This window comes from Chelonus insularis, unplaced genomic scaffold (genome assembly GCF_013357705.1).
Source record: "Chelonus insularis isolate UGA/USDA-ARS -01 unplaced genomic scaffold, ASM1335770v1 scaffold_277_pilon, whole genome shotgun sequence".
NCBI classification, from domain to species: Eukaryota; Metazoa; Arthropoda; class Insecta; order Hymenoptera; family Braconidae; genus Chelonus; species Chelonus insularis.
Genome location: NW_023276791.1, coordinates 159,003 through 185,692, shown reverse-complemented (window position 1 = coordinate 185,692; position 26,690 = coordinate 159,003). Strand labels below are relative to the sequence as shown.

At 30.2% G+C, this 26,690-nt stretch overlaps 4 protein-coding genes across 8 annotated transcripts; 3 read left to right on the top strand and 1 right to left on the bottom strand.

Moving 5' to 3' along the window:
- Positions 1-2,272: 2,272 nt before the first annotated feature.
- On the top strand, positions 2,273-3,982 carry LOC118073399 (ankyrin-1-like). The gene has a single exon (XM_035093893.1). It carries the CDS (start codon positions 2,273-2,275, stop codon positions 3,980-3,982), a length of 1,710 nt encoding a protein of 569 aa, XP_034949784.1.
- Positions 3,983-5,270: 1,288 nt separating this feature from the next.
- Hyls1 (Hyls1 centriolar and ciliogenesis associated) lies at positions 5,271-6,934 on the top strand. Its single transcript, XM_035093867.1, has 4 exons — positions 5,271-5,476; positions 5,565-6,128; positions 6,418-6,605; positions 6,685-6,934. Exons 1-4 carry the CDS (start codon positions 5,377-5,379, stop codon positions 6,730-6,732), a joined length of 900 nt encoding a protein of 299 aa, XP_034949758.1. The 5' UTR covers positions 5,271-5,376; the 3' UTR covers positions 6,733-6,934.
- On the bottom strand, positions 6,871-8,056 carry LOC118073386 (39S ribosomal protein L4, mitochondrial-like). The gene is made up of 3 exons (XM_035093868.1): positions 7,631-8,056; positions 7,151-7,559; positions 6,871-7,081 (listed from the first exon to the last, which is right to left on the bottom strand). Exons 1-3 carry the CDS (start codon positions 7,964-7,966, stop codon positions 6,936-6,938), a joined length of 891 nt encoding a protein of 296 aa, XP_034949759.1. The 5' UTR covers positions 7,967-8,056; the 3' UTR covers positions 6,871-6,935.
- A 603-nt stretch (positions 8,057-8,659) lies between these two features.
- LOC118073382 (formin-J-like) lies at positions 8,660-26,684 on the top strand. 5 transcript variants are annotated; one of them, XM_035093862.1, is made up of 11 exons: positions 8,660-8,937; positions 15,067-15,295; positions 15,387-15,492; positions 15,808-16,792; positions 16,878-17,350; positions 17,491-17,606; positions 19,399-19,524; positions 20,884-20,994; positions 22,361-22,536; positions 23,447-23,576; positions 23,708-26,684. In XM_035093862.1, the coding sequence occupies exons 1-11, from the start codon at positions 8,929-8,931 to the stop codon at positions 25,078-25,080; spliced, it is 3,834 nt and encodes a 1,277-aa protein (XP_034949753.1). In that variant the 5' UTR covers positions 8,660-8,928; the 3' UTR covers positions 25,081-26,684. The 5 variants fall into 5 exon arrangements, with proteins under 5 accessions (XP_034949753.1, XP_034949751.1, XP_034949755.1 ...); XM_035093860.1 differs by lacking the exon at positions 8,660-8,937 and adding an exon at positions 10,049-10,380; XM_035093864.1 differs by lacking the exon at positions 8,660-8,937 and adding an exon at positions 10,255-10,400.
- Positions 26,685-26,690: the final 6 nt, after the last annotated feature.

Below are 26,690 nucleotides of genomic sequence, written 5' to 3'. Positions count from 1 at the left end.
CATTAGATTTACCATGTTCTCAAAGATCAATCTCATGAATTTATTGACTCAACTATATGTATTATCATTAATACAATAATATCAATATAATAATAAAGTTTTATTGGAAATTTTCAATTAGAAGTGTATCAAAAACATTAAATTGCCTGAAAATTTTAACATCTAATTCAGAGCATTAATACTTAGAATAAACATTTTTCATAACATTAGAAAATGTAATGTTAGAAAATAAAATAAAATGTTATATGCACTAGACGAACATAAAATTCGATATATCGATTATTAACAAACAAATACTCAACGACATATTTACAATTATGTTATTACAATTCTCTTATATTCTTCTAATTTTTAGTCTATCAAAAATTTACAGAAAAATATCAAGTTTGATGGATAGAAATGCAATACATGAATGTAGATACTAATGGTTTAACTAATAATAGGTTGAAAATAAAAAAATCTTCATTCGTTTTGATTGGTCTGAACACAAGTTTGAAATGAAGCAGGAATTTAACTGGTTTTATTTCACAGGATATTAAGAAATGTTTCCTTAATTTAACCTTTTCCAAACTAGTGTTAAACTTGATAACCTTGTTGTGTCTCAAGAGGTATCTCAAGATTGGTTCCAGTAGCGCAAATCCTAAGTTTGCTGCAAATCTTGGAATGTTTGGATTCCAACGTGGTCCAAATAACTATCCAAATAATTAATACCTATATTTATTCCTATGTATATATATATATATCTGTATAAAAGAAAAGTTTTAATGAATATGAAAGTTTACGAATTACAATATTTTTAGAATCGATGCCAATTGGCCATAAAAGGATATTGTTACTAACACTATTATTCCACTGATATGTAAAAGCATTTGTCTCTATTCATTTTTATGATGTCCATATAGAATCTGTGTCATTGTTTAACGGTTCTAAATTAATATCTGGACGTTCAATAACTACAGCCATTTCCAAAGTGAATCGACAAATGATCCTCCAATAATATCAAATGTAAAACATTATGATGAAGAATCTTTTTATATTAAAAAAAGGCAAGTTTGGATAGATAAGATAGATACCAGATTATGATCGTCACTTTTAGCAAAAGCTAACATATCTGTAAGTTTGTGTAGGAAGACATCAAATGGTCCTTGAGCTTCTAAATTCTTATTTAAATCAATCTCTTTTAAAATAAAATCTTCCTGATGGCATATACGTTAAAATTCATCCCAATTTAGTTTTCAACGTTTCTTTTCTAAAATCCAGTAAGCTACGATTTTGGTGCATTATTCCATTTCATTATCTATGTAACAATGATCTCACTCGTTTAATTAAATATCATCATAACTATCTATTGTATCTTTTTGTAAAACTTAGGTAGTTCCATATTTGATGACTCTAAATTATAGTTTTATAAAAACTTGAGTTTATATCACGTGTAACCACCTGTACAACTTATAAAATTCATATATATTCAAAAACATAGTTTTTTCGTCATACCCGCACGGAAAGTTCACTTTTCCGTTGGAGAGGGGTTGAACTTTTCACGCAGGTATGACGAAAAATCATATTCAGCCCTAGAGAAGACAATTAGACTACCTTAACCCACGTGTTTACTACCTTCGCCTTCGGCTCGGGTTGTAATTTTACACGTGGTTTGAGCTAGACTACTTTCCCTCCCTAGGTGTGAAATGTACTATTTACTTTGACCATTCATACAAAAAAACCAAGAATAATGACCTTACATCCAGAAATATTTACGGCAAGACCAACCCATGAATAACGTGTCCAGATCTGATTTTATTTATAATTTTTAGACATAAACAGTCTCACAATACTGATCTGATCAGACTTGAACTCTGAATTTCTCAGGTAGAACAAAGGAAAATAATGGGCCTTATCCCTCCCACGGACTTTGGGCGTATTCAATTTTTAGGGCATGCGCACAGTGGAACTAGAGTTGGTGGTGACTACCATAGAGCGGAGGTCTTCAGTTTACCCGCAGAAGTGTGTAAGGAACGTCTTGCTTAGACCAACTGTCCACGTCTATACTTTCCGATAAAATCGTACAATATTGAGTTACACAATAGTTTGTGTGTTGTGGTAGTGCGAAAAGTTTACAAATAAAAGATCAACTTTTACAGTGACTCTTTTCGGAGTGAATTATACTTCAGAGAAATTATATGTATGTATATTAATGTGTGCTTGTGTTTACTTCTGTGTTGATATATAAAAATTTCTACAAAAATTTCTCAATTTTAGAAAAAATCAACCAACCATGTCACATCGAGGTTTCCTGGGAGATAGAAGTGTTGAGAACAGTTGGATACCGCTTTTTAAATCGTGTAAATCTGGAGATGTTGCAGCAGTTAAATTTCTGTTGGAAAATGGCGCAAATCCAGACGCTACTAAACCGCACGGTCAGACGGCTCTTCACTTCGTTTCGTCATATAAATCTGAAAAAAATCTCCAAATATTACAGTTATTAATAGAACATAACGCAGATATTGAAGCTGTAGATAAGAGAGGTCAGACACCTCTCTTTGAAGCTTGTATCTGTGAAAATTTTGAAGCAGTTGAATGTCTTCTAAAAAATAATGCTAATCCAAATGCTAGAGATGAGAGTGGTTCCACAGTTCTTCACCGTAGTTGTTTAATGGAATCTGAAACAACTTGCCAAATCATCCAGTTATTGCTGAAGTATAATGCAGATGTTAATGCTGTGTGCGATATTGGTCATTCACCACTTTTTGGAGCTTGTCAATTTGGAGGTTTTGCAATAATTAAAATTCTATTGGAAAATAATGCTAATCCAAATATAGTGGATCAGGATGGTGAAACACCTCTTCACCGCATTGGCTACTATGAATCAAGAACAACTCGCCAAATAATAGAATTATTACTGAAGTATAAGGCAGATGCTGAAGCTGTAAATAAGAGAGGCCAGACACCTCTTTTTGAAGCCTGTAGATCTGGAGATATTGCAGCAGTTGAGTGTTTATTGGAGAATTGTGCTAATCCAAATGTAGCAGATCGGAATGGCCAAACACCTCTTCACCATATTTGTTTACGGGAATGTAAAACAAATCTCCAGATAATGCAGTTATTGCTGAAGCATGATGAAAATTTTGAAGCTGTTATAGAGAAGCATGCTATTGTAAATGTAGCAGATAGGGATTATGGAGCAATTCGTCACAATTTGTATTTGAAGGAATGTAGAAGAATTATCCAAATAATACAGCTATTGCTGAAGCATAATGCAAACATTGAAGCTGTCGATGAGGAAGGTCACACACCTCTTTTTGTAGCTTGTAATTCTCAAAATATTGTAGCAGTCAAAGTTCTTCTAACATATGGTGCTAATATTCATATTTTTGATAAAAGGAATCAATCTCCGCTTCCATGTGCTGTTGATAAAATGTTGACAACTTCCCCCGTAAATTTGCCCATTCATACTGTAATTCAAATGCTAGTGTCACATTCAATTAAATTAAAGACTGCTGGACTAAATCTGAATGAATGTGACTTTGTGACTATGAATGGAGCAAAATATTCCGCGATAAACGGATTGAAATTCAATACCGTTTTAGATGATGCGTTGGATACATTAGACACCATGTGTGAAGAAGAAATTAAAAGAATGAAAATGGAAAATATCGGAATTAATGACATGTGTTTTCATGAGTTGTTAACACAACATATGCACCGGATTGGCATATTAATGGAAAATCAAAAGATCCAAGAAATTTTAAAACCATCTGATTATGATGAAAAGTTTCCATTATATATGGGTATTGTAAGATTCCGACTTAGGAAAGCACAATGTCGATATGAACGATATAAACTGCAAAAATCTGCTGGAGAACACTTTCGTTCGAATATTAAACCAGAACTTCTTCCTGAGTGTATCGACGAAGTGTTGAGTTACTTGACCACTATAGATCTGAAGACTTTCATCCGGACATTTGAACCATCAAAGGGAGAATGAGTTTCTTTTTAAACTAATTGACACATTTTCTAACTCTTTTTAGCATTTATTTAATAATGAGTTTTTAAGCACAACTATCAAGTGTGGACTACGCTATCTTTCTGTCATTGTACAATTTAAATTTATATAAAATTAATCACTTAAAGTTATGTATGGCAAATGTGAAAAATAGCTTTAATTTAATATTTACATTATAAATAAATATAAATCATCTGAAATATTTTGTATACAAAATGAATGTAATAAAAATGAATTTATAAATAAACACATAATATTGTAAATGTTAATGCATTTTTATTTAATAAGTAAAAACTTTTAATAATATAAATCTAATGAATCTTTGCAATAGAAATCAAGTATTTTTTTATTATTAATATCTAATGTGTTTCATCTATTGCTTTTAATTCAAAAAATGTTAAAACAAATATAGAATTTAATAATTTTCCAAAAGAAGTTTCAATGTAAATAATTGCAATTAATTGTATTATTTTAATTTTGATTTAAAAATATTAAATTTATCCTTATTTAATTGTTTTATCATTGACTGAAACTCTTCTTAATTCGCGAGTTTCAGCCGCGCTTAACTTTTTATCTATTACAGATAGGAAATAAGTCATGAATGCTTTTTTTGTGTAAAATTGCATTCTGAACAATTTAAATTTCTCGGGAAATTTCACTGTCTCTTATATTGTATTTCCTGACGAAGATTTTATGTCTTCATGCTTTAGAAAACACATAATATTGTTAATTTTAATACATTTTTATTCAATAAATAAAAACTCTTAATAATCATAGAAAAAAAGTTAATTTTTAATGACAAAAAAAATTCTTAGATCTAAAACGCATTTAAGTTAACAACTTCACTTTGTGTCAGATTGTTAATTTATTAGTCGATTAATGTTCACTGATTAGCATTTATATTAGAGATGTTTAAAATTTGAATTTGTTATAAACAATTAAAAGTCGTTTTAGATTATTGAATTATTATGACTATGATTATATTCGATAAATATCAATAACATATTTTAGTAAATAACTTAATGTGATTCAACAATTGTTTATAACAATAGTAATTTTTAATAAACAAAAAAACTAAAAGATCATCAAATTACGGATTTCAATGAATGAGAAGTTTATCGTCAGGGCACAAAGTCAGCTCAGACCCATTTTTCAAAAAAATTAACTATGATGACACCAAGTTTTTTATATTTCCCGCTTTACTAGTAGAAAATACACATAGATGACGTTGTATTGGATTTCTATACTTGACGATAAAAAAGGACACAACATGTCTACTTCAATCATTTTTGTCAGTTGAACAGTGTAAACAACTAAGAATCTGTGAATATATGTGTAGATTTATTGTTAAAAAATACTATTAAACAATTATTAAAATGCCTGAACAAAAAGATGATCCTCGACAAGTCCTAGCAATTCTCAATTCTCTGGGATATGTTGGTATAACAGCACAAGTATTGAAAGCATTTATGAAAGGTAATGAAGATTTAACGTACATTTGGTGATTAGATTCAAAAATATAAAACCCACTAGTACTTTTACTTATTTTTAATTTTCTTAACAGATTTAAAATTACTCCGTAAAATTAAAGAACGTGAACGTCAACAATGGAGAGAAGAAATGAAAAGAAAAATTTTCTTTAAACAGCAAAAAGCGTTAGCAGAATTATTACACGATAGTCCAAGAAGTGATGTGGCATCAACTTTGTCTTCCAATGATTCTGTAGTAAAAATAAAAATTAAATGTGTATCGACATCAGATTATGATGATAATGACGAAAATTGTGATGAGAATCAACAAACACGACCAAATATTCAAAGATATCAATCTCCAAGTCCATCGAGACAACGTCAACCAAATGAATTGAAAAAAGAATCACTTGCAAAATGTAAAAAGACTAAAATAAATGAACAACAGAAACTAAAAAAAGAAGCTGGTAATAGGAAATCAAGAAAATCCGAAAGTGAAATAATTAATTCACTTTCTGATCATACTCATGGATTGGTGATATCAGAGAAAGTACCTAAACGATCCCGATCTAAAAGTATTACTTCTGAGTCTACATGTACGCCACATACAAATCGACAAGCACTTTCAAGGAGTTCTTCTCATTCACATCCCAAATCATGTAATTATACGCTTATCATTAACTAGTTACTGTAGACATGACTTTTAAAATATCAAAAAAGTTCATTTTTTCAATATAAAAAGAACAAAACCTATTTTCTCAAGACTGAAAAAAACTTACTTTCTTACAACACGAATAACGAAGAGATTATCTCAGAATGAAATTAAAACCTTTTCTTATTTTTACTAATAACAAATTTCCCTAAGTCATTCTTGAGATTCACAGAATAATCCAGTATTCATAATCAATTAATAATTGAATTTATAATGTTGATTTTATTTAATTCTAGTCATTAGACCATGGACTTTACGTTCAGATACCCAAGGTCCTCCACAACAGACTAAATCAGATCCTGTCATGTTGTACCAGAAATATCAGAAGGATTGGAAAAAATTTCCACTTCCCGGTGAGAACTTACACACTCGAATCAGATGGGAAATTCGAGAAAAGATGCTGGGAACTTATCCAATGCCAAGGGTAATTTTGAAATAATATTCATTCGAATATAGAAAATAATTTGAATAAATTGATATTAATATCTTATTTTTTTTTGCAGCCAATCTTAAAGAAATCTTTCAGTACTATGAGCGTAAAAAGAAGATGACGATATGATAAATTATCATTGAAAAATTATCATCAAGTGTTCATGAATAAAGAAAGTTGATAATAAGATAATTAATTGCAAGAATAAATCAACAGACAGCTGTAGGATACTAATACGTTTTATATTAAATAGACGAAATTACCATAGTTTGTAAAGTTTATTCAGAAGATCCATACAACTAATAAATATCTTATTTCATTAATTTATTTCTTACTCAAAGTAAATTTAGACATCAACTGTTTATTATCAGGCCTGTGCAAATGATGTAAAAGCTTGTCTTCAATCTGACGAGCTGCACGTTGTGTTAAAACAAGTGTATTGTGCTTCAGCATGCTGTAAACATTTAATCCTAGAAGAAAGAAAAAATAATTTAAACAAAATTTAAAAGATAATCATAAAGTTAGTGAACTACTATTACCATAAACTGGCATCAAATTTATGTGAAAAATTGTATCAGTTGCAATCGTAATATTTTCTGGCATTATGTCTTCAGTATCCACAAACAAAACACTTGGTCCCCAATACCTTTCTTCTAGCAAGGACTCAATATATTCCGGATTGTTAGTGGGAATTTCTAAGTCTTTGACAATATAAAGATCATCTTGAGCTAATTTTACAGATAATGCTGAAGTCAACCCTAATACTCGATCATAAAATGGAGGCATGTAGAAATGAGTTGCTGGAGATCTTGGACCATGAGCCTTACCACCATGTTTAAATAAAGGAGAATTAATACTTCCATGGCGAGCACGACCTAATCCTTTTTGTGGCCATGGTTTTCTTCCACCTCCTTTTAATTCAGCCCTATTTTTTACATGGGCAAAGTTCTGTAATAACAATTATATTCATAAATATAACAATAGAATACTCTGATAAAGATTAGGATAAAATTACTTACAACAAATTTATACATTCGTTGCCATCTCACATTACTCCATAAAAGATCAACTCTAGGTCTTGCCGCAAATATTTCTGGATGTAGGGTCATTATTCCTAGTTTTTTTGTTTGAATGGTATCTATGTTATCTATCCAAACTTGCCTTTTTTTAATATACAAAGATTCTTCATCATAATATTTTACATTTGATATTATTGGAAGATCATTTGTTGGTATCAAGGTATTATTATTTGTCGTTTCACTTTGGACTTGGCTTTCAACTACAGTACAGAGTTTTGATATCTGACATGGATATCGTTGAAATTTAGTTGAAAGATTTTTAATAATTAATGACATTTTGTTAGTGATATTTGTCAATTTAATTTAATTTTACACTTTTCAACTTAACCTAATCTATTATGTCTAAAACTGCTGCAATGTGTTAGTGCGCAATCATCTTTGCGCAATATATTTACACATGTGTAAGCGCAACATCCACGCATGTGCGCGGGATAAAATGAAAAAGTGGCCATTGTTATACGAATAACCACAAAAATTTTGAACAATCAAAGTTGACATAAAAATTTTATTAATCGTATTTGTTTTTAATGAATGACGACAATTTTATTGTTAATCAGCAAATTCACATAATGAATAATCTTTGAATATTTATTTTGAAAATATTGTTGCAAAATCTATTGATAAATTATAATTGAATATCAAGTTTAATGAGTTTGGTTAGTATTTCAAAACAATCATTTTATTTATTTAAAAATAAGTTTTTTCCTCTAGGTAATATATATTTTTATATTTTATCTCAATCTTTCAATGGTATGTGATGCAGATAGGATGGATACCAAAGATATTTATGAAAGAAGCCAATTTATTTAAAATACAATCAAACCTACAGTGATAAATCTGGAGTATAATAAAATAAATAGGAATTAATGTGAATAATAGTAAGAACAATCTATGAAGATCAAGAGAGCGCAGTAGTAGTTCTGAACTACACGATTCAAGTGGATATTAGCCCCTTCTCTAGCTCATAGGGACGCCCTGATGACCGCGCCGTTGATCAATACTGTGTTCCGAACGACGCCGGTAGGAATCGTCGAATGTCGTCAACAGAAGTTAGCACGTTTAGTGAGCAAGCAGAAAAGTGGATCAAAATTGTGTATAATGAATTGGCAGTGCTTCTTAAAGTTAATTGATTTTTATAAACTATTTACCTAAGCTTCAAGAAGAAAAATTTTTATTGATTATTATCTCATCAATTGAAGATCCAATTGAAATTGCAGTAGGACTGACCCACCCTCAGAATGGCGAAAGTAAGTCGACTTTTTTTACTGCATGAAATCGATAATATGTAAATTTTACATTTACCAATATTTATTAACTAACTTAAGTATTGATTTTTACTCCATTTTATTGATTTGTTCAATTTTACTATAACCTAATTTAATTTCTCCGGATTGAACACCTGAAAGGCTTGAAAAATCGTTATTATTATCTACCATCGAGGATAGTTTCCAAGAACATTCCTTATTCATTTATATGGACTTTCAACTTCTGATGCATTTGCGTGTCATTATCAATTGAATAAAGAGTAAGAATTTGACGACGTCTACTAACTCGACATTTTATTATTGGACTTGACGTTTTCAAAACTTTTGTATTGCATTCCTTGCTGTGCTGTAATGTTGCGTATCACATATGCATCAAAGTGAAGATGACATAAAAGATGAAGAGGGGAAAACTTGCATGCGTAATAGAAAAAAAAAAGAAGAGTTAGCAGATGATCGATCGGGTAAACATGGTAGCAAGTCGTCATACCCGGCATATCAAAAATTTACAACTGTTTAACTTGATTAATATTCGTGACAGTACTTGATACAAACAATAATAATAACAAATTTATTTATCAAAATGACATCTTGAGTTATAGTTCTGTGATTTAAAGATCAGATATCAATCATTATGAACAGTAATAGGAATAATGTATCCATTTTTTTTTGGTGATGACCATTATGATAATTTTGTAGAAATATTTTTTTAAAAACTCATTACCACAAATGTTGAAAATATTTCAAGTAATAAAAACACACTACTTTTAGTTGTGTTAGCTATTTTTCGCTATAATTAGGTGCGATTAGTATCTGAACATTATTAAAATAGTATATAATTATGACCAATCATGATATTTATGACCATGACAAACTTCTAACATATTAGACTTCCAGTTTTATTGAAATTCATCAAAAAAACATCAAGTTTCTAATCAAACAATATGTTGATAAGTTGACGTGGTACTAAGGTATTCACAAGTCGTATAAAGTAAAGTCATGTAACTGCCAAGTCTTCATAATAAAGGCGCATCGCTGCTTATATGCGATGAAACAAGCGGTGTTAGACGTGGTAAGTAGTGATACGAAGGTCGTGCCGCTACAAACGCCTCGGACACTCCACTTTACAACTGATGGAATCAGTGTTGAACCGTCTGTTGTGCTGAACGTTTCTCTGTTTTATTGTGTTTTATTTCTATCTTAGCTTTTTAATTATTTGCTATCGACAATACTCGAGGTTAATTAATGCCAAGTAACAATAAGATACATAGTACTGTTCTTCTATACAATGTGCACGTTGATGGAAATATACAAGCAAAATTACTGCAGTGGTTCAAAGGGTTCAACTCTTTTGTTATTGCCGCGTCAACAGAAGCATACTCGAGCATAGGCTGGGAAGATGCGACGGCTGTTCATCAATTACATAAGGCGAGCCTTCATTAGGATTCGTAAATATCCAGTTTTTAAACATAATTTCCATATTTTTATTTTCTTTAAACAAAGTATCTTTAATGTTAATTCATAATTTATTGATATCCATTTAATCTTTCACACAAATTTCCAAAATAAGGAAATTGATAAACAGCTGGCTTACTTCATTTTATTTAATAATACAAAAATCCATTTGTTTTTAAAGTTTTATTGCCTAATTATGTGAATAAAGTTCAAGTGGATGATGTCATATTCAAATTGGATTTATTCCTTGTTAAAATTAATTTTCAGAATGAATTGATGAAATATAAATTTTTGTAAATAATTTTAATATTTATCAATTGACGTGATAAAAGTTAAATAGCATTTTATTATAAAGAAAGACTAGAATAATTAATAATATGTGAAGTAGGCTATTTTGTTCTGAGAAATAGATAAGGAATTTTTATGGGCTGATGTTTTAATTGATGATTGAATAAATATATGAGGATATTATCAATGCAAGTATGTTGATAGCGATGTTGGTTCAAGTATAGTTTATACATAGTTTGCCTCTTGACGTATGTTAAAGTTACCGCCGTAGTTGCGGCCGTTACGATCATCAAAAGAGCAATAGAGAAAGAGATTAGAAAGAAAGAATGAGATGGAGAAGCAGGTGGAATGTATGGGTAGTTACACTGTTCACATGAACATCATTTGTTGACATTGTTTAAGTAAAGACATTATTTCTCAATAGTTTTAGAAACTTTATTTTTCTTTTTATTTTATTTCACTTGAAATTTGCACTGTCATGCTGCTAAGTCATTTGTATGGGATTTTAAAATCTATTTTATTTTATTCGTTTTTCATTGTTAAAATGATCATTCAAAGATTTCTATGTTATAAATCTGTTCATTGTTAATTATGGTTTCTCTGTTTATTATTGGAGATATAAATTGTAAACTAGAGAAAAACTCGTGCGTGCGCGACGACCGTGTGCGTGCGGAAACACGCACTGATGAACGCATATCAGTACCTGTGAACTTTAGAGTAACATTTCAAATTGGAATACTCGTCGTCACGAGTCGACGCTTTGTTCATAAACCATGTCCAGACGGAAAATCACCATCAATAAAAGACATAACTTTAATAGTTTAAACGCTTAGTGCAATTCAATTGTTTCAATAATTTACTAACCATTGATATTTATTTTTATTTTTCAATTATATTGGTGAAATTTATAGATAAATTAGTTGAAGTCAATTGAGTGAACATTTTTGTGAACATCTATGACAGTTAATGAATGAAAACTACTCCAATAAAGTGGTAATTAATTTAATTCTTTTTTATATTTAAATGTTCAATCATGTTGCATCTTTAATTTTTAATATTTATATAATACTGAGAAATAATACTGATGATGATAACAGCAGTTGCGATTGAAATTAAAAATTCTCAATTATTGTATAACGGTGACGTATACTGTAATTAATTATTAAACAAATATACAGTGATTTTTAATTGAATTACAATAATAAATATTTATAAATAATTATTTAGATAAATTAAGTCTAAAACTTCTTTCATTTTTAGATTTGTTTGTTAAAATCTAACCACTGCGAGAAAAAAATAGTAGGCGTGCAGGACTCTATTAATTTAAGTCATGACTTGAAAAATTATCTCGACTACATAATTACTATATTCAATCTAAAAGAGAATAATATAATTATTTACCACAGTTAATTTATTATTATTGATTATATACATGAGTTGGTATGTAAAAAGTGAAACATGTCTTTTTGCAATACTTTTAATTTACATTTTTTATAAAAAAAAACATTTATGTGCTGAATAACTTGATGACATTGTTGATGTTTAACTTTGATTAAAACTACAACACCTTGGTGGATATTCAATAGTTTCTCAATGCAGTTCACAAAGTAACCATAAAGTTTCTCAAGTATAGAACCGTTGTTGTATCAACATATTGTTAAATACATCGTTTTCGTGACTAAATTTCCAAACTTCAGTCACATAACGGTGCATATGAGACCGCACAATTCACTAGTTATACATAAAACATATCATAGGTAATATTTCAAAAAAGACTTTTTTTTTCTAATCAATAAACAACAGTAATAATATTAAAGTCTATCTAAGTTTGCTTACTATCGCCGTTCATTTTATTTTATTATTTATAATATTCTTATTTTTTAGAAATATACATTTCTAATTTTTGAACTTCCCATTAGGAAGTTATTGAAATTAGGTCGATTGGTAAAATTTGAATTTTCATGATATTTGCAAGCATACTGACCAATTTATAGAATGATGTGTGTGTGTACGTACGTATGAATGTATGTACGGACGTCAGCATTTTTTTCGTTTTCGATATCTCAAGAATGGATTAAGATATTGACTTCAACCAAAATTAATTCGAAAGATATTATTATAAAAAAGATCTGAGTGAAATTTGAACAAATTCGTTTGAGCCATTTTTTTTATAACGAAATAACTAATAAAAAAATGAAAGGTTAGCTATTTAAAATACTTTTAAGTCAAACAATAACAATTTCATTTAAAAATTGAGTCGATACTGACTAGACATTATTGTTCACAACCAAATATGACTTTCAACAATTATGCATTGTTTATAACAATATGAATTTGTTATAAATAATTAAAAATTGTATTTATTGATTAAGTAATGCATACATCACATGGATTTGGAAGGTTTCATCAAAATAATGTTATTTGTGATGAGATATGACTCGTAAAAATTACATATTGTTTATAAAAATACGAATTCGTTATAAACAATTACTATTTTTTATTTTTTTTTAGAAAATTATGTACAGCATCAAGAGTTGATATATAATATGTCAGAAAAATATTTATACTATGAAAAATAATCATTTTCTCACCTTGTCATCACTTTCAGAAAAATATAATTAATTTCCTGTTCAAATAAAAATAAATTTTCTATCAAAGCCATATTATTCATTCAAGAAGAAAAATAATTTGCTGATGTTAAATTGACAAGCTATTTGCTGATATAGAGACAAAATAAACTATTCAAGTAGATCACCCACCTAATATCAACGTTGGTGGTCTAATTTCCAAGAAACTTATTTGAATCAATTCACAAAATTATCATTATCTTAAACTATTTGGCACATTAAAATTAAAAATGTGTTCTTAATTCTTTCACTTGAGGCTTTTTTTTTTTTATGTGTCAGTCGGCATTTGATGACTATGATTATGAGATAAGGAGGCAAGTGTATGAGTAGTAAGTATGAGTAGGCCGAGTCTTCGTACAGTAACATGCAATGTGCGTTAGAATAACGGAGTAACGAATAAGAATAAAAGGTTAGGTAGGCGGAGTGAATTAGCACGAATTACCAGCTGCAATTGAATGAAATCGTGTTAACTCGTTATATATATATATTTCTATTCCCATGTATATATATATATAGATAGATATATGTGTAACCTACTTGTTATGCGAACGATGTGCTGACAGTTCACGTACTTTTTTATCGAAATCTTTTTTACAACAAATACTGTAAAACCAACTGATGTTTACTGTGTGAGAAAATAGAAATAAAAATAATTAGTAAGAAGAAACAATGTGATAGTTCAAGGCAATAATTGTAATGAGCAATGTATTTTCTACATGACACAAGCATTGTAATATCGATTTTATTTTTTACTCATACTCCACAGGGAACTTGGTATAGAAAATAAGTTATAATTACTTTAGTTGTCTTTTGGAGTTTATCTTATCATTTCAGTAGTCATATTTAAGTTTTTTTTTTTTTTTATTTTCGTTGGAATGTTATTATTACTTGTCTGATTATCATACAGATGATATACAAACAATTCTAGTGAACATTTAGATAAAGTTAGAAGTAGATATATTATAAATTCAGGTTCATAATTATTAGTTTTGGTAATGAAATAATTTTCAAAATTACTCTAAAAATGAATAACCTAACAGACTTTTCTATTTATAGAAATAACATTAGCACATATGAATTGAGAACAAATTGTTTTGTTCTTATGATATTTAATAAAATATCGTTGATGTTTTATTTTAAAAAATTCTTTATTTAAAATTAAATATGAATCACTTAATTAACACTACAAGACTTGTTTTTAAAAATTATTATTTCGTTAGTAAATGAATGAGAAAAAAACAAGTGAACAACAATCATCAAGTAGTTATTTAAAAACGTAAAAGAGAATGAAGTGTTATTTTAGGTTGTAAAAAAAAAAATCATTTATGACACAGTTCAATAGTCGAGTCTAACGGCTGTTGGTAAATGTACATATGATAAAGCGCATTACCTCAACATTGATAGCATATGTGTGATATGTGGTGATGTGCATTCGTATATCTAATTTGAGTTTAAGTAGAATTAAGCGCATGCGTGTATGGACGCGGGTAGCAAAATTTAAGCACAAATGCCTGAATCATATGGGTCCAAGTTAAATTAATCTAGCTAGTTGGCCAGGTTGTAGAATAGCACACTGGCGAAAGTTCTATGGACTTGACAGTATTTGTGATCAAATTTCCAGGAAAATTTACGATTTCGCGAGTTATATAGAAATAAATTAATTCGTTATGTTTGAGGTGATAAATTAATTTAAAGTATACTATTTTATAATTAATTGTTAATTTATGAAATTTTTTCTTTACAGAACGCTGGTGAGAGTAGAATACCGGTTTCGCGAGCTGTGCGACCGTCTTTTTTGTCTAAATCCAAGATAGTTACACCATCAAAATATAATTCAAGTGTTAATGCAAATGTTGCCCATCCAAGGCACTCCATACTGCCAGGAAGTTTGTCTACTGCTGAATCTGAATGTAATCTCAATACACCTCGACTATGGTCCATGAATGCCCTATTTGCTTCTATTCCATCAGAAGGTATTTTTTATTATTCATTTTAATATAATATTATATGACATTTTTAATTATTAAGTTATGCTAATTACATGGTTCTGTGTTTCTTTTTTAGCTGGCAAGTATTCAGAAGAAACGTTCAAGTATCCAGATGTATGGAATCAGAAAGATATTGATAAACAACATGATTTATCATTAAGGAAAGAAGAGAAACTCATAAAGTGTGTATCTTGTAATTGATAAGTGGGTTGGTAAATAATACAATCTAATTCATCAGATTTGTACTGAATGTACACAGAGAAGTTACTGCTTTTATTAAGAGAACTTTTATTTAATTGAATCAAAACTGTAGGAAAAATGAAGTCTAAGAGGATATATTTTATGGGAAATAGTAAAGTTTCTTTTACAAAGTTTTATTTCAGGTTATTATTAGTGATTTGAAGTTAAAATCGTCTAGTATTGATCATTTACTAACCCATTACTTACTTCTAAAACTCGTTAGTTGGTTATTTCTACAATAATTGAATTTCTTGTAGCAAATTGTATGGACAGAGTATGATAGAGGACGTTGGTAGTAGCTGCTTGATAGACTTGTCATTAAGTAGTACGAGTGAAACTACAGGATCGAATTCTTTAAATACAACGCAGTTTTTAGTACTGAATAAGCAAAATTCGTTCGAGCATGACGAAAGCTTGGGGATACTTACACCGGACCAAATGACAGACTTTACCGTAGCACTCGGTTGCTCCCGAACACCATCTTATGAAAATCTTACTGGATCTCGTTTTGCCGCTACGACATCATCTTCATCACGAGCATCACGTCCGACAGATGTTCCGTTTGTAGTGAATGTTGATGTACCAGGTGATTTTTGTGAAAGAACTCCATCTTTAGAAGAATTACCACTTGATCCAAAGCCACTTGATTCTAAATCGTCAGCTGATCACACAGTTAATCAAGCAGCAGTGACGATAACAACTACAGCAGCAGCCTCAAGCACCGCAACGTCTACGGCATCTTTGCCGATGAGTTTCGTTACTTCTGTAACTAGTATAACAAGTCTTGAAGCAGGTTATCAAGGTGACGGAGAAAATTCAAGACCAGCAAGTCGTGGTCCTGATTTACCATTAGCTCTTGCTGCTAATTTACCTGTAAACTTGCCAGCATCTTGTCGGTTACAAGATCCAATGACTGATTCTGATTTTTTTACTGAAAGTGATGCTGATGCTCATGAAGACATTGGTAGAGGTGATCGTAAAGCTCAAGTAATAGACGGTACTCTTTTCTGTGCACCGGTTGGTCGCAGATGTCCCAGCTTCGCAGGCGAAGAAATGGACTCAAGCGGAATTTATTCAGATCTTGATAAGAGACAAGATGAACTTTATAATCATGAAGAACCACTTAGTGAAGATCAAACAGCTGATACAGCTGATACTGGTGATACTCAAGTATCACCAAAATGTCGAGTATCACCAACTCTTAAGCCTGAAGTACCTCAAATTATCATGAATTATTTACAGGTTGTTATTAGTACCATTTAATATCTATAAATATAAATTCATGTATTTATTAAATTTATAATTAAGAAATATTTATGTTAAATAGGTATCCAATCAATTAGAGAATTCAGTTGAAGCATCTCCAGAAAAAAATGATGTTACTGTTATACATGTTTCTTCAGCTGACAGTACTATTCGATCGAGTAATAAATTATTGAATAAAGTCGACCCAGTGGGCTTGAAAAAATATAAAATGCCGAAGAAAAATGTAGCGTCAAAAATTAAGGCAATGATTGAATCTAATGGTAAAGAGGAAGTTAAGGAACAACGACGAGCTTCGAGGTCACCACGGAAGAATGGTCGATGGGACGCGGTCATGAGTAAGATCGAGGCAGGAAAGACTGAACAGAGATCGAGGCCGCCGCGTAAGGAAGTCAAATCTAGGCTTCTACAGAGTCTCGCACCAACTTCCTCCTCTTCTTCCTCATCTACTTCTTCATCGTCAGCTGTGACAGTAGCTTCCGCTAAACGTTTGACTGGCGATGCGAATAATAATAGCAATGCTAATAAAGACAAAAGGTAATGCATAATGAAAGATAATTAACCTTTCTACATCCAATTATTCATTTGATAAATAAAGCAAAAGATTTAGATTCTATTTTTAATATGTTTTGATAAATTAGTAGATTACTAATTGATGTAATTTTATTTATGATAAGGAGAACAAGAGCTCGTCAAGGAGTTACTTCCCCGACCCAAGAAACTGCCCGTAGTTCAGTGCGTAGTTCAATGAGTGATTTAAGCAGTGCTCCAAGCAAGGGCACCACCAGTTCCAGTAAGTAGAACAATCTCTACGTTGCATAATCACTGAAAAAATTCACATATTGTCGTTAATCATCTGCTAAAGTATTTTGCCTTCTCGTGAGTCTCGCGAGATGACGGCTAGCCCAAGCCCTTCGGTCGTTCTCGGTGATGGTCGTGATTGCTCGGTCTCCAAGTCTCTGCAGTTGTGCGGCGTTCGGCGGCACGCAACGGCATGCGCCCGTCTGTACCTCAACGATTCAGTCCTTCTGAGTTTTCTATTCGGGTCAGCCGAGTAGTTTTTTATTGTGATGAATCGATTTCTCCAAATAGTCATTAAGTGAAACTAGTGATTTAAAAAACATTCCAAGTATTGAAAATAAATTTGGCACTTTTAGAAAATAATTTCAAATAAATGAATGTGAAAAATCCTCAGGGTGTAAGAAAACTGGATAAAGTGTGTTATGGAGTCTAAAGCACGGCTCTGATCAATAATAGAACGTTGTTCCACTTGTTTAAATTTGAAACTTCAACATAAACTATGAGTTTGAAGTGAAGTATAAAAGTACAAACAGGTCAACGGCATATACCCGTTTATTTCCGGCATTACTCCTTCCTTCCCTCATCTTCCCGTTCAGTCTTTGTTGTTCAATTATTCTCTACCACCGCTAGACTCTGTACCGTTGCTTTTGCCACCCGGTTCTACCCCCACTCTTGGTTAGACAGGTGTAGCACCTGGTCGCCACGTGCTTGATCGTCCAAGGCCGACAAGAAAGGGATATACTAACATCAAACTCTAAGAGTATATCTCAGCTTCGCGCATATGCTTTCAAAGTTCACGACTCCGGTCATGGAACTTGGCTGGAGAAATAAACGTGACTTGGCAAGCTAAAATAAAATCGATAGCTTACGATAATATGCCGTGTAAATGATCGGCAATAATGATGATTTGCTGCAATGCGACACATGCATGTGATTCAAAGAGACCAAAAGAGACAGGATGAAAGACACAAAGTGAAGACGACAGATCTGTCAAACAATCGCACCGGGTGATTGCCCGAATTGGATACCTGTCGAGGAATTTATCTCGGAATAGGCTGCAAGGGCAACTGCGGACAATGTAGGCTATTGCTAGACGAGCTTTGTGGCGTTGGCTCAAAGCATCTTCAACGGTCAAGGCAACATGTGCAAATATTTCAATTTAATTTCAATTACAACTTTATCAGTTGCACATTATTATTTTCTTAAATTCCTCAAATTATTTTTATGTAACTGATTTTGAGGTGGAAAAGATTTAAGTGCTTTAATTTATTACTATCATCATCATCGTCGTCGTAGTTGTCACCGTTATAATCCTCTTAGAATAGCAAACTTCAACATGGGACAGCAAGGCTCCAAAGGTAGAGCTGCTCCAGTGCGAGCTGACCTAATCAGAGAATCAAAAATAGGACTAGGAAGTTTTAAAAGAGGTATTATGAATGTATGAACACTAATTGGCCTACTGCTATATGTAAAATGACTATGGAGACCCTCACTTTTATTCAATTTAACTGATGATAGATACTTTAATCTGGTGTAAACCTACGCGATAGTTCATTTTCACGATATATTGCCGGTGATCGTGGATTTTTAACGACTTAAACATTTCATCGAGGCCGTCTATTTTAATTCTTGGCGTTTCTTATTCAGTACTGCCGGAATATCATTTAAATTTCCTGTTTACGTTATTCTTCTCTGGCACTTGATGCCTGGCAATGCTCTTATCTGTTCAATATTTTCATCAGATTATGTATAATGTTTTCATTTTGATTTTTTATATTTTTCAGAACGATCACCTGCTACTGGAAATCAACAACGAAGGGTAGTCAATGGCCGTGGCAGCTTAAAGTTACATGCCACCAACAATGATCCAAAGAAAGCTTGTACACTTGATTTGTCACCGCTTAATCTTGGTTGGTATTTACTCTTCAAATTATTTTGATTCCTTTCATTCTACTTATGACGTTTTTTTCACTTAACTCTATTTTGTTTTGAGCATAATAAGCTTTCAAATATACACTCGACGACCGATTAATGACACTGTTCCACTCCATAATTTTTTTTATCTCACAAAAAAGACGATGTAATTTTAATGAAATTTTTTTACCTTGAAACGGAATATGATTTATTTTTTTGTTAGTGCCCCGAGCTTTTTAATGACATATTTTTTAGCCACTATTTATGGTTTGACACAGTTTATTTTATTTATCATGGCAATACATATAAATAATGAGTATAAAACGTGTTAGAAGAAGATTAGAACTAAAAATAACATTTGATGGTATTATAATTTTTTTACTAAGAACATGTGTGATTTATGATTCGCTTCGTTTTCGATGTCATGGGAAGTAAATATTTTATTTTATTTTTTATACTATCAATATAAAACTAATTCAATTATTTGTCAAGTATTTTTGAATATTTATCTTAACTCATTCTACTTTAAATACATTCATCATTATTTTATATCAATTAGTTTTAATTTAAAAAAATGTTTTGTGTTACTTCATTATGCTTTAAGAAACATTATTTTTTATTTTTGTTTATTTAAAGATATTTAAATATTCATTCCTATTAATTCTGCTTTAAATACATTGATCATTATTTTATATCAATTAATTTTTATCAAAGAATATTATATTTGTTATATTATAAGTTTTTAATAAATATTATTCTCGATTTCCTTCTGATTAAAGATTTATAAAAACAATAAGCTTAACTAATTTTGCTCAAAATAAATTCATTATTATTGTATGTCATTAAGTTTTAATTAACAAAAAACAACCGTAATTTTTATATGATAATTTTTTAAAAAACTTTTTTTTTATTTCGGTTCAATCAAAGATTTAAACATTTGTCTAAATTTATTCTGCTTAAAGAACATTTATCATTATTTTATATCAATTAATTTTAATTTTAAAAAATCAAATTTTTATATTAAAAATGTTTAATAAACATTATTTTTTACCTATATTTAATCACAAATTTTTAAACATTCATCTAAACTTATTCTGCTTAAAGAACGTTTATTATTATTTTATATCAATTAATTTTAATAGAAAAATATTATATTTTTATCTTAAAATTTGTTAATAAACATTTTTTTTTATGTTTATTTATTTTAAGTAGCTACAAATTTTTAAAGCTTAAACGATTTAAAACTACATTTAGTTATTCAGTAATAAACTATCTATAATTATTTGTATTCATTGGTTTACTATACAAATTTAAATAGCTCTTCATAATAACGTCATAATATTGTGTGTTTACAGACAAGAGCCCAACACCAATTCGGAAGGCTCCATCAACAAGACGAGCGATGACCCTAAATACAGTGAATAACAGTGAAAAATTACAGAATGGTTCTACGTTGAACACGAAAGGTGTGTAATTGTATATTTATTCAGGAATGAAAAAACGTGAAAAAAGCTTGACAAAATAATGCCTTAACGAACGAGTGAATTTATCGTGGGAGTATCGCGTAAAATACGTAATCGTGCTTACTTCACAGACGGAGAACATGAATATATAGACACTTAAGTTTTTGGCACTGGTGGGTGGTAAGCAGGGGAGTAAAGGGAATAATGCACAGAGCGTGTAAAATGCGCAAAGACGAGCCGAAGCTAGAGTTTTGCTGTGAGCTAATTCAGTCGAAGTGCGTACAGCGTACTTGAAAGTCTGATTTTGACGTCTATAAAGACTTGCAATTCTTGATTGTTTTATCGCACCCTTTCGAGCTTGTTGAAATGTTAGCACGCGATTCATTGACATATAAAACATAACATATTACTTCCTGTGAGCTGTAGTGATCAGTAATTGGAGCAACATGTGGTCCACTTAAATTTAATATTTTCTCCTATTTTACATTTTTATCAATTAATTCATTACCTTTTCAATCATACATTTAACCTAAAATATTTAATTGGAAACAAAATGAAAATTATTTATAACTATTACAGAAATAATTTATATATATCTATATGTATATATATCTATGTTATTCACTAATACGTTTCTCTGGTTAATCTTTTTTAGTTATTAACTATCATCTCCCTAATTAGATTAGTTTAACATTCCAATTAGAACTAGAATGAAAAGTATTTATAAATTTATGTACAGTTTTCATTAAAAATTTAACCTTGATGTTGGACAGAGTAGACTGCAGAATTGGTATTTCCGGCTATTAAACTCGAGAAGTGTAAAAGCTTAATGCGTAAGTCCCTCCCGTTAAACAATATTATTTTATGGCTTAACTATGGGAAAATCCCACTCGGAATATTGTACGAAAATTTCCCGTTTTTGTTACATGAAACAATGTCTCAATAGAGTATAAGCAGATTATGGATTCCTCAGCATTTGTACAAAAATTTTAACTGATTTATACTATGGAAAATTTTCCATTTTCTAAAGAAAAGGGTGCAAATATCTTTCGTCAAGCAAAGTCTATAAGAAGGGACTGTCAGGTAGATAATTGTAACAACGATTGGTTGTGCCTTCAAGAAAGTTTGGTAGGGATAGAACCTCATGCAGGCTGTTGGAGCCGCCCGGCTGCTGGTCAGTCTGCTAATCGAAGAATTCCAATACACTTCGTTGTAGTAAAGCATTAAGCATTACGGAAATCAGTGTTTGAATTTGTCAAGTTTTTTGTTCGATTTGTACTTTTTTGTGTACTTAAAAATATGTTGCTTCAACGCAATCACCAGTCAATGAATACTATGAGAATGATGTCACCTGTGATGTTCATTACAGATCGTGCAACTAAAGATATAAATACAAGTACTGTTATTTCAACAAGGATTACAACAGAGACTCAAGACCATGGTACTCAAACTGATATTAATGATGAATCTCACCAAATTCAATTAAAACGCGCCAATAATACGATTGAAGCGCTATGTCTTACCGTTCAGTATTCAACAAACGAGGTAAATATATTGCATGATTTTCTTTCATAAAATTATTTCTATACTGTTACGTTTATTCTTTTATAAATCCTTCACCTTGCTTATATTTTTTAACACGAATAAATTACAGATCTTAACTGCTAATTTTTTTTTTCTTTGACATTAATATAAAAATAGAAGACAAAAGAATATTATTCACAAGGAATTTTGTCAAATATCTTTTATTAGAAGGTTTATTTTAAGATTCTTTCTTTGGTTAATCTTTTATTTATTTTTATACTTATTTATTTTTGTTTATCTATTAAGATTATCGCTAATTAATGTTAATTCATATTTAATCATGCATGAATATCAAATGAATGTCAAAATTTTTTTTTGAAAATTATTACTTTCTTAATGTTTCATTTTTGTTTTCACTAAAACATTTTTATTACTTGTATTTCAAAATTTCATATGTAAAATAGATTTCTGTTTCGTATCTCTGATGACTTTTTAACATTTATTCAATTATTCAACATGTGAAATCGAAGTAAAACCTTACATATAACTACGTATTGATTTGGTTGTGAATAGTTAATGATATATTGACTTTACTCATGTAAATTGTATAGTAGTTATTAGCCTAAGGTCAAGATAATGGTCATCTTATACTCATTGACTTATGTTGACTTAATGAAAAAAATGCAAATGATTAAATACTTCATTATTTTATTAATTAATAGTATACAAGTAACTGTACATGCAATTTTGTATACGAATTTAACATCCATTAGTATTGTAATAATCAGTTATTTTTACCAGTCATAGTTAGTTATTTTATATTTAAACGATATTTCCAACATTACAATTTTTTACAAAAACAAAATTAGAAATATGCGGGAAATTGAATGTTTATACTATACTAACAGAGTTTATTTATTTTTTATTCTAGCTTGAAAATCATAACAAGCAGGCACAAGTACAATTCCAGGAGTTGAAAGAAACCCATGGGATATTAGAGGAAACATTAGAAAAGGAGCGACAAGATCATGAAAAAGCACTAGATAAATTACGTGCTCAATGTAAGTGTAAATGAATTATAAGAATAATAAATAATTTTTATTTCATTTAATAAATAAAATATAGTTTATCAAAATTTATTAATAAAATAATTGATTATTGAATAATTGATAAATTGAATTAATTGTTACAGTAAAAGCTGATCACACTAAGCACATAAATGATCTACAAGATGAGAAAGAAAAATTTGAAATACGACTTAAATCATCGCTGGACGAAATTAAGAATAAGTACAAACAAATAATAGAAAGGCTTAAGTCAGAGCATGAATTTGAAATTGAAGCTAAAGAGAAACTTTGGAGAAGTAAACAAGCAGCTTTAGAATCTCAAAATTCGCAGGATGAGCTTGATACTATTAAAAATGAATATGACTCTTTAAAAATGTGTTTAAAACCCGTTATGAAATTTAAAAATCGGGTGATTTTAAAATTAAGACAGGAAAATGATGAGTTGAAACAAAAAATTGATACAACGAAGGACTTGCAGAAAAAGATTAATAGCTTAGAAGATCAACTGAAGAAAGAAGCAGAATCTAAAAAGATTATTTCTGAATATCTACCAAATGAAAAAATGGACTGTTCGTTGAGTAATGATCAAGTAGCAACACTTCGTGCTGAAATCTGGAGTCTTAGGTCTGTTCTCGAGTTACGGAGTCAAGAAAACGCATCAATGAGAAGTGAAAATGAAATTCTACGAAGAGATGTGGAAGGCAAAGAAACTCTTGAACAACGAGTTGAGACGTTAGAAGCTAGATGTGAAGATCTTAAAGCTCAATTACAGGGCAAAGAATCTTATGAAAGACAATTATCTCATCAGAATGAAATTCTTCTGGGTTCATTCCACGAAATTTCCAAGCAAAATAAGCGGTTAATGCAAAGAAATGAAGAACTTCAATGGAGACTCAGACAGAAGAGTGAAGTAGTGAGTGTTCTAGCTAATCAATTAGCTACACCAACTCCAAGGCTATCAAGATCTCTTGGCCCAGAACACATTGAACATTCTATTACTGCTGATAAAAACTCAACACCAACATCAAGCTCAATGATTAAATTTATGGTGCATAAAGGAGACTCTGTATCTTGGACACTTGAAATTGATGAATCTTGTGATCCTTTACCAAATCATGATGCTAGGCCAGCAGTATCTCGTCAAAATTCACTTAGACGATCAACGAGGAAACCAATTGATACCAGAGCGCGATCTAAAAGTATTTCTACATCGGATGTTCCTTCTTCTGATGGAGATTGGTCACCAGGATTTAATTCCACACCTATGTGTTCAAGGAGAAGGCCTGGAAGTGATCCTTCACCAAATGCTCTCGTCGTTCCAACTTCACCAAATGTCTCAAACGCTGAAGTTAACACAGGCCCTAGACCACAAGAAGCAGGAGGTGAAGCTATGATTTCCGAAGAAGCATCTGCTACGAGCAGTGAAGATGAATCATCAGCTGGTAGTGATATCCCAAGACTATCACTAGGCTATGATTGGAACCATTCTGTGGAGTAACATAAATTCTCTTCTTATGTGCACTGTTCTTCTTCCACTAAATATTTAACTGAAATAGATTCTTTTTAATTTTATTGATTAATTACTTGTGATCTTTAATTTGATTCTTAATAAACCCAAATGCAAGTGTATATTTGATACAAATATTTTCACAGGTTTTGCATTTTTTTTCTTTGAAAAAATGGAAATTTATTTTTTTATCGGGTGTGTAAATATGCGCTAACAATGAACAAGTTTCGTTGACTCTATTTTACCTGTAAATATCACGTAATAAGTTTTATCTGTTAGTATTAATTAAATTTATAATTATGTCATTTTTTAATGTAACATTTAAATCATCTAAAAATAGTTATATCTCATGGAATTTCGTAGCTTATGCTCTAAAAATGATAATCACAAAATTATAAATAATTGTATCAACTTTTAAGTTTTATTGATAAATAATGTGTGTATATCAGAGGTTAAATAAAGAACGACTATAATTATAATATATGATTTTTTTTATACGTGATAATGAATTATAGATTTACTGTTATAATTGTGTGATCGCTGTCTCTTTTGGTTGCTACGATATATAAACGAATAAGCAATGTCACAAATGTCTCCAAAATATTCCTATTTTTTGACTTTTTCGTTTCTCCGAAAAAGTCATATTCTATTTAAAAATTCTATTCTAAAATATTTTAATCTGCGATATTTAAACTTGAAAATTTTTTTTCTCAGACATCCACTCAAAGTTAAAGTTTGCTCCCTGTTTTCAGGACGGAAAGCGACATATTCTATCACATACAGAAAGACTGAAAGAGGTCAAATTATCATACTTTGCTCCCCCAGTTAATAATCTACTGATTGTTCTTAAAATGGTTTAATTTGGTAGCAATTTTTCTTTCTTATTTTTTCCCCATTTGTTACAAACAATTCAAAATCATTTCTTTCCATTATTATATGGTAAATTATGTTGACGAAATCGTTTGGTTCCAAATCTTTTTATATTTAAAAAGTTTTTATCAATAATAAATCATGGTAAAAAAAATATTATTAGAATGTAATCGATTTAGAGATGAAGATTTTGAAGTCAAAATATTTTTAAGATTAAATATTGCTGAGTAAAATTTGTTTGGAGAAGGCAAAAAGTTGATAAATAGAAACATTTTGGGGATATTTATCGCGCTGCCAACGAATTATATCTCCCAATAGATCGAGTAATTAAATCAATTATAACAAAAATAAACAAATAAATCAAACAAAAGTATTATTCACAAAAAAAAGCAAACATGACTCAGTACTGTGCTGTATAATAATCTATTAATTTAAAAATTATTTTATAAAAATTAATTTAAACATGATTGATTCTTATGAACACAGTACTGATTATTATCTATCACAGCAACCATAAAATTTTTCCACAGTAACTAGTACTGTGCTCACGAGAGTCGTCCATGTTTATATTTATTTTCATGAGAATAATTGTTAAATTGATGAAAGATTGTCTTGTAGCACACTACTTAGTCATATTTTTTTTCATGTATCTATATATCATAACAAAGTGCGTTTTTTTGTATATGTTGAAACGAAATAAATGTAATATAACCACAACTTGCATAAAATAA